Genomic DNA, 15,204 nt, shown 5'->3' with positions numbered 1-15,204 from the left:
AATTTGCAAGAAATGTCAGATTTGTATTCAGAAGTGATTCTCTCTTACCCTTAAATTTCAGTGGTTTTGCAAAATAAACCATAAAAACTATTTTAAAGATAGGGAAAACAGGACATTATAAAGGCTTAGCTGTGTTACGCAGAAATTCAGGAAGAAGCTAAAAACAGAAGCTAGGACCAGACTTCAGTTCTGTACCTTCCTCATTGCCTTGCAAGCCTTAGTCACAAATACTCTCTTTGGCTACATTCTGTATAGAAGAAGACTTTCACTTTGTCAGTTTCCGCTTGGAAAGCTGGGAGTCCTCCCTAGCTCTTTTGGAGGAGGAGGAAATGGTCACACAGAAAAACTGCCAAAACCCTCCAGCCGCTCCTTGTCTCAAGTACATATTTCAACAGAGAGGGAAACAAATCCCTCTATTTAACTACAATGTTCATTTTGCTTAGTTTCACACAGTAAACATTTGATCTCAGACTGTTGTATCATTCTTTACCAATGATAAATACATAACTCTTATTACAGGTGTGTACTTTAACCATTCTTCATATTATTCTTAGGGAGACATACTCCAAAGTACTGGATTTCTAAAGCAACAGGCGTTTCAGAGGCAGACTTCCATCAACCTCCTGCCAGATTCAGACACCTATTTCACTGCTGCAAACCCCACTCCGTGCCAATCTGTGGCTTCACATTAGTTTTAAAAATCTGGCCATGATAATATTGCACTAAATCTCAGTGCAACTTTAATTCTACAATGCCTGACATTCCTGCTTTCAGGTATTAGTTGTGCCTGGGAACATTTAGGGGCCAGGAAAACCTCTCTCCATGCATCACTGTTATCTGGTACTCAGGCAACTAATTCCCATCACAATCAGTGCAAGATAGCTATTTTCCATTAAAATCAGAGCAAGACAGCTGGCTTACGCTCTGTGAGCCAGGGTCAGGGCCTGGCTTCCAAGCAGTTCCAGCAATTCCATCAGGCATCTGACTGCACAGGTGACTATATACTATTACAAAGCTGACTACAATTCATTTTTGCAAATGAGAACTACTCTTAGGTGAATTAAGACAATATTTTTTTTAAAGCCCAATCAAAGAGGATGTGCACAACCGTGTGAAGAAATAAGCAGAAAGGCAGAGCTGGAAATTAAGCCATGAGACTATGAAGCACCACCCTCCCAGTATGTAATATCTAATAAAGAGATAACAGTTTCTTTAGATAAACTATTCACCACCTGCTGGGCCAGAAGGAAAACAGAAGAACATGAAGGCTCAGGGGAAATCAGCAGTTTAAAAAAAAAAAATATATTGCTTTTACCTTAAAAGCTCTGTTGAGCACCTCCTCCCCTCCTCTGCTTCCCAACAGGTTAACGATCACTTGTTTTCCATACTGCTCTTTCAGAAGCATCATATGCCTACAGCAAAAGTAACCATAATCGGTACTAAACAAAAAACCATGTTATGTTGCCTACTACCTTTTTTAAAATACAGAAGTCAAGATCACTGGTTGCTCCATCCAGCAGAAAGTTTCAGCCACAGCAGCTACAGACATCATCCTCAGTTTCCTTGCAATCAGTTATTAAAGTACAAATGGTGAACGGATGCAATTAATGGACACAGTATTCTGTACTGAACTTAAAAAAAGAGGCATCTTATGAAACAGGCCCCAGATCTTTTATGTCACTGTTAGCTTTGCCCTTTGTATGCTCCCACCTCTTGGCTGTCAGCCTGGGAACTACATAGGAAAGACAACAAGAGAAAAAAAAACATATTACACTTTATTCACCTAGCATCTTGCAGGGCTGAGCCTACAAAGAGGTAGCAGCAGCAATGGGGCCTAGGACTCCAGTGCCAAAGCCAGAGCGGCACAAACACACATGCCATAGATGACAAGGTTCAAACATCTCTAAGCTACTGCAACATTGAGACATTCACCCTCAGCTTAATTAAATTAAGCAGGAAGGTTAGTAATCACAGAACTGCTGCACTGGATCAGACCAAAGGTCCTTTCAGCCAAGTGGCCTGACCCAGATTCTTCAGTAAAAACAAAATAGGACAAGCATAACGTGGGTGGGTTTTTCTGGCATCTATGCCATCTCTCAAAACCTGATGCTTAGGGACTCTCAAGCCAAGAGCTTTTACCCAGATGCAGAGGCATCCGTTCTCCTCCCAGTAATTGTTTTTCAGTTGGCATGCATGTGCTACAGGAGTTGTGCTGGCTCATTAGGAAACAGTTGGATCTTAAAGCCATCTTCCATCATGTACTACCATCACTTTGGTAGTACTTAAAAGGAAGCTGGGTAGAAATAGACAAGAAAAATAAAATAAAGTCTCACATAAATGAAAAACTCTTAAATGTTGCAAAGTGACATACAATGGCAAAGCGTCGGGAAAATAGCAAGCACACATCTTCTGGCATGCACCATTAAATCCTATAGCCAGAAACAAGCCCCAAGGAAAATCATGGAAGGAGATAAAAGAAAGAAAAAGTTATCATCATGGCCTTTAAGAAACATGGCTAAATATACTGTCTGGTCATATTGATGTTCCCGATTCTGCAACCAGTTCTCTGTATGCCAGCTCTTCCCATACATTTGCACCTCTCTGATCCCAGCATCAAAATCCTACTTTGACAATATTGCTTCCATACAACAGCTGGAGATTAGATCACCCGCTTAAGTACTGTCAGCAGAGCTGCCTGAGGATTTTCCAGGGAGAGAGGACACAAAAGATCCACTAACAAGATTACCATTCGCTTCCCATAGTGTCTTCTCAACATATTAACCTATCAGATGGTTAAATTTAATAGGCTACATCCAATCTAACATTCTCAGAAAAGCTGTATCAGGTTGTTAAGTTTCAGGATCTTTTTATTTATAAGCAGTTGCTTATTCTTTACCCATTTTCAAAAGACTGTCTTTTGCAGATCTGTAAGCAGAGACATCCATAACCTGATCAAAGCAAAGGCTTTACTGTGCACAATGGAAAGAAGGAACAGTATAATCAAACTCACGTTCATGTTTCTTACAAGAAAGCTACTCTAAGTACCTTGCTGAGGTACTCTCAATCTCTTGGGTAGCACAAGAAGATGCTAAATAAGTTTTTGTTTTCTTTTATATAAAGTTTCTCTGCTGTGGAATGCAAACCTCTTAAGATGGAGCTTCACGGGCACTGGCAGGGCTAGTTACCATGGCACCAGATGACCACAAGACCATGAGTCTCAAAGGCATTTGAATTCGGTTGGATTTAAGAACCTTAAAAAGCTTGGCGAATGTAAGCTAAGACCCTTTGGAGCAGGGACTGGTAATGGTGCATAGTCCCTTTAGGTTCTAATCCCTGTTTGGGTTCTTCAGTGCTGCGAAACTTAACAGTCACAAACGCCATGTTTGTTAACAGTTGTAGTAAATGAAATCAGGGAATTAAGAGGCCTTAACCAAAATCAACATAAACTCTGATTTGCCAAAACCAAGCTAAACCAGAAGCTAATCACATGACCTGGCACTTATGCACTGAAAACTTTCCTCAGCCTGAATTCTTCATGTCTTTTTCAGTCAATGTTCCCACTGATATCCATGGGAGTTTGCCCTTAAAGGACAGCACTTCACAGACATTCAAAGAAATCAAGCTAATGCATGGCTATTTTACAGTTTCCAGCTGACAAGCAGAGTCTTCATGGTTTAGAAAGTTTTACAAGCCAGTCTTTGGCTAAAGCAAAAAAGCATCAGTGTGATAGAATCACACAATACTGACCATAGAATAATAGGCTTATTTCTGTATAGCAGTGGGGAGAAAAACAAGTCCATAATTGAATGGAAGCAGTGTTTACTTTTTAATTACCTGGGTTACAGTGGTAAAGAACACATGTTCTGCGTACTTTAAGTGCAAATTCACATTTGTTGGCTCACAAAGGGTTACAAGGACTTTCCTTTTGCATGTTAGTTGGTATTTCTTAGCTTTTACAGAAACAAGCCAGGAGACCAAATTAATTCAATTACCATTAAAAACAGAAAGGAAAGTGCACAAAAATGAGTGAATAAATTAAGTAAACCCACTTAATAATCCACAACACCTGGGAGACTGGCTGCATGTTTTACATATCTCAGGATTTGCCATGAAGGCATAAAGTAGAATCTTGGTTAAATGCCAGGCTTCTGTGTTATGGCCAAAGTGGAATGAAGCTTACCTGTCAAAGGCAGGAGCATTCGCTTCTAGACCTCTGTTAAGCCTTAGATGATGGGAACCCACCTAAAAGAAAATATTGGAAGAAAAAAAAAAAAAAGAGAAAAATAACTTCTTAAACTGCTAGAGTCCTAAAATCACTAGATGTCTCCCTTATTCCTTCAGAGAAAAACATCTCTTTAACAGCACCAGACACCTACAGCTGACTCCACACACCCACACACATAATATTCTTAATACAAAAATCCACAGCTTTTATTAGACAACAATGCTTTCAACTAGAAGTGAAAACATGATTATCATTAAGCAAAGGAATAACTACACATCTTTTTATGGCCAAACAAACCACATCCCTTCACCAGCTTCCTCTAGCAAATATCCCACACTGCCTCACACGAGTATGCTGTGTGCCCAGCACTCTTTCTGCCCTTCCCTCAGCAGAAAAGGCTGCAGTTATGCCAGTTCCATGGGTTGAGGGTCCCAAGTTCTTTCGTCTTTCATTATTTACACAAACTAAAAAAGCACCAGAACGGTCCTTTCAAAATAGGAAGGAAGAAATCCTGTGTCATCAGTCTAATAGGACTTTTAATACATATGTCAACAACAGGAGCCCTAAACTCCTTTTGAATTACAGCTATTGTTATTACAGTATGAGGGAGCTTCTTTTGTCTCCAAAAACTACACTGCTAATTATTTATAGGATCATGCATTGTTTCCCATACTTCATCATCTTCCTTTGTTTTCACGAGGTTAGTTTCTGCAATTCTTTCTAACATCAGTGCCAGCACATTCACATCCAAGGAGTAAGAGTTATGAGTATTCACCACATAAATGAAAGCTGCATATCTAATCCAGATTAGGCAAAAAGGCAGACTGTGCCCCTAATAAAAAACTGAAAATTCTGTTTAACTAGAGATGCTACCCACTAGCCAAAAATACTTCAGGAAAAGCTCTTTGGCTTCATAACATACGGAACAACAGTGCTGGACACAGCTACATCATGGGCAGGGCATGTGCATGACCATATGGGCAGACCTGCTTTATAAAAAGAAGCAAGTGTGGCAATGGATGGTGCTAACAGACAACGCTACAGACCTTTTAGTCACCTTTCTTTTCCCCTAAATCTAGTAGCTCTGAATAATGCCTAGGTACTAGATTTAATGACAAGAAAGTATCAAACAATCTTTAAAGTATCTAAAAAACCAGTTATTTTATGCATTCTCCCTACTAATGTATACGTAAATAAATGCATACTCATTCCAATTGCTTATGCCTCTGTTAAGAGAATGCAAAGAGTTCTAGGATGATTCTTATTTGATCTTGTAACTGTATATAAAATGTAAGTCACAGATGAAATGTAAGCCGCTAGGCTTGATGAATTTCCTGACAAAACTCTGCATCTTTGCCTTGCAGAAGATCAGATTAGATTATCATCACCCTTTTGACTGATATCCAGCAAACACACCATCCAGACATTATATTTTGTTTCAAGGTAATGTACTCCTAGAGAGTTCTTGGTATTCCTAGATACTCCAAATTTTACTGGGGAGGTCAGTATCATCAAGCCAACCGAGCATTTTAGAAGGAAAGGTTATTCCAAATTAAACTGAAAATGTTATAAAGATACTGCTGCAAGTTTCATCTTAGGACATTAGAACACAATCCCTTACAAACAGTTCCCTGTAGAGGCACACAAACACATGAAAATATTAAACATAACTATAGGCATTTGCCTGATATAGTTCTGTTTATCTGAACATGCAGAATTTCCTGTAAACCTAAAATGGCAGAGCTCAGCATTTTCACTGAATGAACTTTGCAGCTCTTTAAAAAAAACCTCCAACTAAATTCTATTGAAGCTCTGAACTACAAGTAGCAAGAGAGATAAGTAAGGTAGGCTTTTTGATTGTGTGTTTACCTGAAGCCCCAGTTGCTCCCAGAACAGTGGAACAGAACCTCTGATCTGCACAAAGGAAGAGACGTCATCATCCAAGTAAATAGTCTGCAATAAAGGGAAGGAGCTCTGCAGTTAGATCTATCAGTCTGTGACCTCTTCTTAAGGTGACAGATTACGACACCGAACTCAAAGGGTAAAAAAAGTAAACCATGTATCTCGCTGTATCCACTTACTGCTCAGCCACTTTTCCATAGTCTCACAGGCAGTGGAACAAAGCACAACGTATTTGCTTTCATGTCATCACAACAGACTCAATTCACTACTCACCAGAAATAACAAAAAATTTAAAACACTAACACTGCAAAGAAGAAAGGAATCTTTCATCCACAATGAAGACGGATTTGGTCTGCTAGTGGAGACGCTCCGGAAGACCAACCATATACTCTCACTGTGTCTCTCTCAAAACTTAACTGTGCAAAATGTCATTGCTCCTTGTGACCGATGACTGGTAATGCCAGGTGTGGGATAAGCTTATCTCTTGCTTTATTTTCTATTTCTTATTGCACTGCGTGTTGTGCCTTGTCAGTGTCCAAATAAGCCAGCAGCTTTGCCACTCCCATTCTGAGATACAGTGAACAGCACATGATCTACTTCTTTTCGAGGAGGCTTACAGTGAGAGGCTTCAAATTCCCTATTTCCTTCCCTAACCAGACCTTAAACTCTCCCTTAATATATGCTCTTAGGATCACTGCTAACAAGCTGATTTTGAATCAAATCTATGCTACGCACAAAGGTTGACTGTCCCCTTTCCCTTACCCCTCCACCAGCCCCCAAGCAAATGTTACATTATATGTCAACTTAGCACAAAAGGTACTATCTTCAGACCCAGTATGACCACAGAGCAACTGTGCAAAGCCTGGCTCACTCCCCTGACCTATACTTAGTAATGGAATCCTGGCTGTTTTCCATGGAAGATATATGATACACATGATACACATCTCTGTTATCTCATGCATGACAATGAGTCTTCTGCAGCCCTGTGGAGGAATGGTATCCAGGTCATCCAGGTAGCTGCTTCTCTAAGCATATTGTATCACTTAGCACAACTGCTGCCAGCCAGCTAGTAGCTCCCAAAATAGAAAAGAACATGAAAATAGGTTATTCTACAGCTTGAATGTGGTTTGTGCTTTTAGGTTTGCCACTAGAAGTGCTGGCTGGGTGGCCCAGGGGAAGTGCGTTAATTTACATTGACTTCTCATATCTATATAGTCACAACCAGTGTATAATTCTTAGAGCTACACATGTGAAAAGAAGCAGTATATAGCTACACCAGAGAGGTGGGTATTTAAATATTCTGTCACCAGTTTTATCTAACTAATCTTTACAATATTTTTGCAGAGCATTTACAACTATCCCCATTTCACCAAGAAGAAAGATTTAAGAGGCTTTGTCAGGGGCACTGTGTCAGTGTTAGAATGATGGCTAGCCCAGATATAATGCAAAACTGTATGTTTTTATGGTTTTGGCCTCACACTAATGAATTAGGAAACCTTCTCTGTCACACTGCATCCTTGTGCAATCCCTTGCAAGTGAGGGAGTTGCTCAGAGAAGCTTTCTTGCAAGGCCTGCCTCACTTCGAGTAACACGGCTCCTAAAAAACGCTCTCCCAATAAAGTTTTCTAAACATTGATGGTACCTGCGTGCAGGAGCTAATAACCATGGGAACACACTGGTGTGCCTGTTTGCAGTTCTGTGCTCAGAAGCATTTGTCCTGCAGCTGGACTACAGGAGGAGTGAACAGGCACACCTTCTTTCTCTTTATCACATCCTCTCTGGGACAGGTTGCACCAAAATGACTCAGTGACTTCCAAACACTGAATCACAGTCATGGAACTAATTCTAAGGTAAAGGGTAAAGCAAATTTCTGTAGCTCCACTGACAGCCTAGCATTATCCTGACTCATACTAAATGAGGATCAGGTCCTGAATCTATGCAAAAAAAGAGTCAAGACTGCCTCACTTCAAAATGTGACAATAGTCATCACCTTAGAGATGAATGAGTTGAACTGAAATATCTAATGATGATGAATATAGAAAAGATTTTTATGAAGTACAATTTGGCCACTCAGGCAGCTTGCCACAGAGGTTCATCTTTCTTTACAACCTTCTGAACATTGCTGTTTCCGTAACTAACTGAAAAATCCAAAGCTCAAGTATTTCTCTTTGACCAGCTCTTTCAGAAGTCCCAGCTGCAAATTCTCCAGACCCACTGATTAAAAGATAGTAATAATAATTCTAATTTTAATACTTGCAGTTTAAAATCTTGCTGAGCTACAGTTTAAATGGAAAGTATTTCATCAGTTACAGACTATGAATATATATACCTGCCTTCTTTATGCCAAATACAAAAGAAAAATACTAATCAAACATTTCTGCCTTTCTGCATTAACAGATGCTCATATTTCCACTTATTAGTGATTCAACATCATAAGAGTTAACAGATGTTAGTTACTACTATCACTCATATTTTCTTTTCATTGGTTTTTACCCACTACCTCTTCTGTTTTTGGCTCTATTAAGCTGTCCTTTTGGAGAACTTAAAAACAACAACAACAAAAAGATCAAACTGTTTGGGAATCATTCCTGTGATCTAAACAGGATGCCCACACCCTGATGTGATGGGCTAGGGGTTCCTCTGCCAGGATGGGGTCTAGTACAGGACTCTCCTATGATGATAGGGCATTTTAAAGAAACTGACATTTTTATGCACATTGCCATGTAGCCTTTGGAAATTCAGATGAGGTTTCTGAACTGGGAGCATGGCCCCTCCAGAGTCATTCACAAGGAAGTTCTTGGCATTAGCACATTTTTTTTTAACTTTCACTTACAGGGCTCATCATCCTGTTCTCTGGAGCAATCCTGTGCTCTTTCACAATCCTCTCACCTCATTCTTGTGATGCAGATGAGTCCAAAATAACTTTCTTCCAAGCTGCACAGAGTTGGGAAAAGACCTAGTGTTTTTAATGAGTGGGAGACTCACCAAAATTACTTTTCTGTCAGTCATTCCTTTCTTAAACAGACTGTACCCATTAAGCATTACAACTATGCAAACCTTCCCTGAATTTCAGCAATACCTACTGTCCTTCATTCACTACTCCAAGGAACACAACCCCTGATCTTGACATTGCCTTCCATTGTATATGCTCCTTGACCTTACACAGTAATCGCAGCAACAGCTTTCCTACCAGCAGACTTGTTAAGTAAGCAGGTTGAAAGACTGAGATTAAGACTTTCCAATTCAGGAATGGACATAAACTGAACACGCATGTACACTATAAAAAACCCATTCGTTAAAATCGTAAATAAGCACTGATAATGCATCCATGTTAAAATTACAGTCACAAATAAAAGCCTTGGGTGATATGATTTAGCGTAAGGTGTCCCTGGGGGTTGGAACTAGATGATCTTAAGGTCCTTTCCAACCCTAACGATTCTATGATTCTATGATTCCAACTTTTGACGCTTATTCAATTCCAAAATTTATGCATGGATAAGTACAGAATTTATTTTCTCGTATTCCTCCAAGCCTTGATCATCTTTCACTCACAATATTGTTTTTTTCTACAAGCACATATCTATCCCACTTGTTATTCTAGTTTTGATTTTATTACCCTATCCTCTATCAGTCCGTTTCCCTTATTCTAAGTCACAACACAGAAGATACATTCTATTTCCAGAATTTTCCTGTCCTCCATTTTCCTTAACTCATGGACAAGAAATACATCCAAGAACATTAGACAGTTTTTTCTGTAAACATTCAACAACAATCACGTTATATTTTAGACAACGCTTTGTCATTATAGTTGATACAGACTGCTAAATCCCTGTCTTTGGGCTTCATAATACTATTGTGGAACCTTATCTTTGTCTTAGATCCAAAATGACAGCAAGTTGTTGCCTACTTGCCTCAAGGAGAATGTTCATTCCTATCAAATTCTCAAAACACTTGACGACCACTTCATTAATCTCAAAGGATCTAGTTCATAGAACAATCCAATCCAGTTAGCTGGTTGGATTTTCAGACATTTCCTGCAGTTTCCCACCTGACAACATAGTAGCGACTGGATACTTAACCCAAGTGGAGGACCTCTTTGCCTTGATAATAGATTGCTTGTCCTCTGACCTCTGGTGTTAGAATTTGCCATGTTAGACTCTTTTTGTGGTCCCTTTCTCTGACTCCAGGATCAAGCGTGAGAGTTCTGACAGTTCAAAAGGATGTTTCTCAATCCTTCTTTTCTGTTGCATATGGTCAGACCTTGCCCCTGTGACCCAAGGGTCTTTCCTAACAACACAAACTTCCTGCACCGGTACTGCTAGTAAGCTTTTGAGCAAGAAGCAAACTGATACTGCTTCTGAGCAAGAAGTAAACATCCACATCAACCAGCTGGTATTCTAATCCCAGCATGCTATGCCCATTCATCACTTGGAATAATTTATTCACTAATCTCCATCACTCAGCTTCATCAGAAATAAACAACTATTCAGTCACAACTTCAAACAGCAAAATTCTTTACAGACTCGAAGGGCGCACAGAGAAACCATCCATCCATGATAAAACAGATACTCACAAGGCTTGTTTTGTGATTCCCCGCTCTGCCACACAACCCACAAAGAGCATGGATAACAGATGGCCTAAACATATCTCTCCATGAGTTCCTTTAGCCCAGACCACAGGATCCAAGAATATACTTGCCAAAATAATGCACTTTGCCCTGCCTGGGGCCATACTAAAACTTGATCCAGAAAATAAATTAACTACATGATTGCATCCATTCCTCTCCTGGAGAGCTGTCCAACATGGTCTAGGAGTTATTGTGAAATGGATCATTTGTCTTAATCCTCGCCTGACATTTTTTTCTTAAACTGGAAGAAAGGGAAGGTTAATCCAAATTCATGGCATTTCCTTTTAATACCTTGCCAAGGTTTCCATTCTCTTTCTCACACAGTTCCATGAAGGAGAACACAACTGAAACCACTCATTTATCTTTAGTAAATTATAGTTGTTCCCCATAAGTTACATTATAAGATGTGAAGAGTTTAGCCTAACTCTTCAAAGGATAATTGGGAGAGGAGCTGAAATGTAAATACTGACAGGCACGCAAACTAAATGAAGAAAGCGCGCTTGTTTCTCAATCCTATCAGCAGAAAAGAATTAAAAGAATGTGATACAGTCTCAACTTTAAGGGATTAGTAGAGAGGAAGAAAAGGTGAAGAGAAACATAAGATATTACTGGGAAATATTAGGATTTAAAAACTACTTGAGGATTAACTGCAATACTGCAAGTAGAGAGGTCTACCACCCCATTACAAAATACTGGTAGCAAACCTGGAAGTACATGTTAGAGGGATTTAAAAAAAATAAAAAAATAAATCCCTTTTCCTTTCATATTTTTTTTCCTTGTTTCCTACCTTTTTTCTTCCTCCTTTTTTCTTTGTAAAGATGCAAGCTAAATGATCAAACATCTGAAAGATCCTCTAGTAGCTTTTTTTCTTTCTTTCTTTTTTTTTTTGAAAAGCAAAAGTGAAGCGAGATATTTAACTGTCTCCTCCCCTTCTTCTCAAACACGGTGAGTCACAGCAGTTAAGTGAGCCCACAAAAAATGACTCACTGCAGAGCTAAAATGCCACAAGGCTAACTCAGTGGGAGAAAAAAGCATACCATCTATGCATAAGAGAGTTGCTTGAAGATAAGACTAATTGTTTCTCCCTTTCCTAAAAACAGAGAAATGTTAGAAGTAATTCCTACAAAAGGAGGAAAAGTCCTGGCTTTTCAGAATCCTTGGGTCTATTTATCCATGAAAGTGCACAGCCAGCATGCCATTATACTGTACAGGCTGCAGTAAATGAAAACACAATGTTATTCAGCCAAGATATTACTTCATAAGCAATTAGTCAGTAGTCTACTATGAAAGTAGGAGAGAGTTTATTCTAGGACTCTTCCTTGGTAAGTGGATGGCAGCTTAAACTGGATCTCAGGCATCCCAGTGGTTAGCCCAACATTGCTTCCTTAGGACGTGCAGCTTGGTAAAACTAGTGTTTATCACCATTAGCAACAGCAACCTTCTTTTTTCCTTTAAAAACAAAAATCAAAACCACACAATCCTTTAAAAATGCAAACCCTTGTTAAAATTTTGAACCTACTAGAGCCTTTCACCCTATAACCATTCCACTCTTCTGCTTTTGCTTACCCAGTTGCAAAACACACAAAAACCTTCAGTCCTCCCACTTCACAGCAGCCCCTGGCTGAACAGGAACAAAGCACAGCAATTCCTATAACAGCCTGATCCAGGCCCAGCTAAGGCAGGCATTAGCAACTAAGTATTGCTTTGCCGCTCACCAGGAGCCAATCCTCAGGTTCTCTGCTGGGATGCAAAAGCCGTCTTATTTTTCATGCTAATCATTTGCAACATACTGTACTTCAGAAACATAATTAAATAGAATGAGTTACTTCTGACCCAACTAGTAAGCAGTATACCAGAAGTATTTCCCATAATTAGACAACTGCTAAGTGCAGTGCAGCAAACGTGACACTGATCTGAAAGAAAGCTGATAACCCTTTCTAACATTTTATTTTCTCTGCATTTCAGCAAGAGAACATTCTTCAAATCAGTAGTGCAAATGTACTTTGCACTAATGCTCATGAGAAGGCACTCAACTAAAATAGCAGACTGTACCATGTTATTACCTAAAATGGCATATGTCCCTTCTTCTGTTCCCAGATTCCAGGGGAAATTACACTTTTTGTTGGGCAGATCTGCATCTGCTCTCCCAGTGCACTGACAGACTTTCTAGAAAGATGTAGATGCTGCAGAACTTGCCTTGCAGTTGCTTTGGACAGAGGCACAAAAGAGAATTATTAGCAGAGAATTCAGAGGCTGACATTAGACCCAAGCACAGCAGAGGAAGAGTCTGGCATCCTATCAGCAGAACTTGTGGAAGCCTGAACGCTAAGTGGAAGGCTGCCAGGCCAGCCAACTGAAAATGCAGGCAAACCATGAAAAGAAAGGACATGAGCAAAGAGCCACCCACAATCCCGATGAGAACTCTGACCACTGTGCAAGAAATTCACATGTTGTGCATGCTTTGAGCATGTCTTGGGGATCAAGCCTCACCAGCAGGCTGGGGAATACCAGTCTGCAATTCCTCCTCCTGCATTCTGCTGAGCAATGCTGCATTGTATCAAGTCCAAGTTGTCCTCAGACAGAACTGGGTGAAGAGGTTAAAGCTGCACCAGCAAGGCAACATCTTAAGAGGAAATTTTGAAAGCACCCAAACATTGCTGAATTTTGGACAAAGAGGAGACTGAAGGCATGCCTGCTGCAAGCAGTAGGGTAATGGAAAGGGTAGCACAACTGTAAGCTGCTACACTTACACAATGCCAGGAGGAAACGCTAGTGCTGAAGTATGGGCCTTTTGAGAGGAGTATGCCCCCCTCAGCAGTCAGGCACAGTCCTACAGTGACACAGCTATAACTCTCCTGGAACAAGTAATGACACAGAGAGCTTAAGTATCTCTATGCTACGCTCACTGTGTCATGTAAAGATGTCTCTCCAGCCTCCCCTTATGAGCATCACATAAGCAATTTATTTTCATTGTATGTGCACCTGCATGTATATGACACATACATCACATATAAAAACAATCTACACTACATACGGTTTTGCGGATCTGCCCAGAAGACAATGAAAACAATGCAATTTAAGGAACAGATCCTTGTCCATTTTTGAAAACTACTACCAGCCAATTATCCATTTTGCTTACAGAGATATCCTTTTCTGTATGATGATTATGACTGCAAGTAATTACTCCTTCTAGTCAAAAAAGAAAAAGTGATTACATGTGAATAAGAAAGTGTTCATTTCAGCTGGCGCTGAAGATCTCAGATTCTCCAGGGTCCACTGCTTTTTGTTCACTTTCAAGGTAGTAAGCTAAACCATGTGTAATAAAACCAACTGACTGTTATGTTGTTAGGCTGTGCCAATTAAGGCAGCCTGCTGAATGCATTTCACTCATATATTTTGTCTCAACATCGACTGGAAATAAAATTTTTATCATTTATGTGTAACTGGGTCATACCACTTCTCACTGGAGAGAATCACCCACAAAGCAAACGGGAATATAAAGCAAAGTTTCTTCCAAAATGAGTTGTACTGAAATTTGCTTAACTGAGAAAATAGTGGGTTTTCTTCATTTACTCTACTAACTGAAGGTGATTTGACTCCCAGCTAACACAGCTCCTTTGCTGTGCAGCTTCCTCTTAACTAGAATGATATATTTGAGCTCTAATTCTTCACCACAGCAAGTAATAAACTACCTACATTCTATAAATGTTGTCCTCACTGGTCTGCTAAAGTCCTGTAAGACAGGAAGTTAAAAATCATCCTCATTTTATAGCTGAAAATAAAATTGTACAAAGAAGTGATGGCTTCAATCCAATCAGGCAGACTTGAAGGACAAATATTTATCACAAGATTTTGTATGATTCTAAGTGACTTCATTAGAAACAAAAGCAAATCCCAAGCTCTAGTCTTTGCTGAAAATCACCCCCAGCATCTCTAACCAAATTCTTTTACATTAGTGTAGATACAGTTGTGCCACTGCAGCGCAAGAGACTTTCAATGGCTAATGCAGCAAACCTGATGGAATGACCTAACAGTGTTATTTAAAATGAACGAAACAGAAATGAAGCATAGAGACCATGACTTTATAGAAAATCTTTCAAACTAGTTCTTCTCCAATATTCTATAGTATGGAAAACACAATGAATTTTAGAAAAATGCACTTTAAAATGTCTGCAGAATGCATAAAAGTGTGACACAGGTTATGGAACAGATTTGAAAACATTCTTTTGTTTAATATATGAGCCTCACGACTGATAACTAGTAAGTTTCATAAGGCTGAGAAACTCACTGTTACACATGCTGATTTCACATGTATTAACACACAGAGCTCTCTGAAAGGTTTAAAACCCCATGCCTGTATTTCACTACACTATCAAAAAGGCAGACTTCTGCATTCAGGAAAGAAAACATAAGTATTAGTGAAAACCGTGTGCATGGAAAGTCAGAAACC

At 39.5% G+C, this 15,204-nt stretch overlaps 1 protein-coding gene across 4 annotated transcripts in view; it reads right to left on the bottom strand.

Moving 5' to 3' along the window:
- The window catches only part of SYNJ2 (synaptojanin 2), a 68,666-nt gene that overhangs the window by 31,062 nt on the left and 22,400 nt on the right, over window positions 1–15,204 (bottom strand). For all 4 annotated transcript variants that reach the window (XM_057406615.1, XM_057406626.1, XM_057406637.1 and 1 more), the window contains 3 exons: window positions 6,095–6,178; window positions 4,181–4,242; window positions 1,316–1,412 (listed from right to left, as the gene is read on the bottom strand). In XM_057406615.1, coding sequence (XP_057262598.1) covers window positions 1,316–1,412; window positions 4,181–4,242; window positions 6,095–6,178 — 243 coding nt within the window. The remainder of the gene's footprint in view (window positions 1–1,315; window positions 1,413–4,180; window positions 4,243–6,094; window positions 6,179–15,204) is intronic.

This window comes from Pezoporus wallicus, unplaced genomic scaffold (assembly GCF_028554395.1).
Source record: "Pezoporus wallicus isolate ANWC-B61680 ecotype Strahan unplaced genomic scaffold, APGP_CSIRO_Pwel_v1 contig_3817, whole genome shotgun sequence".
Classification (NCBI taxonomy): domain Eukaryota; kingdom Metazoa; phylum Chordata; class Aves; order Psittaciformes; family Psittacidae; genus Pezoporus; species Pezoporus wallicus.
This window is presented reverse-complemented; position numbering and strand designations above follow the sequence as displayed.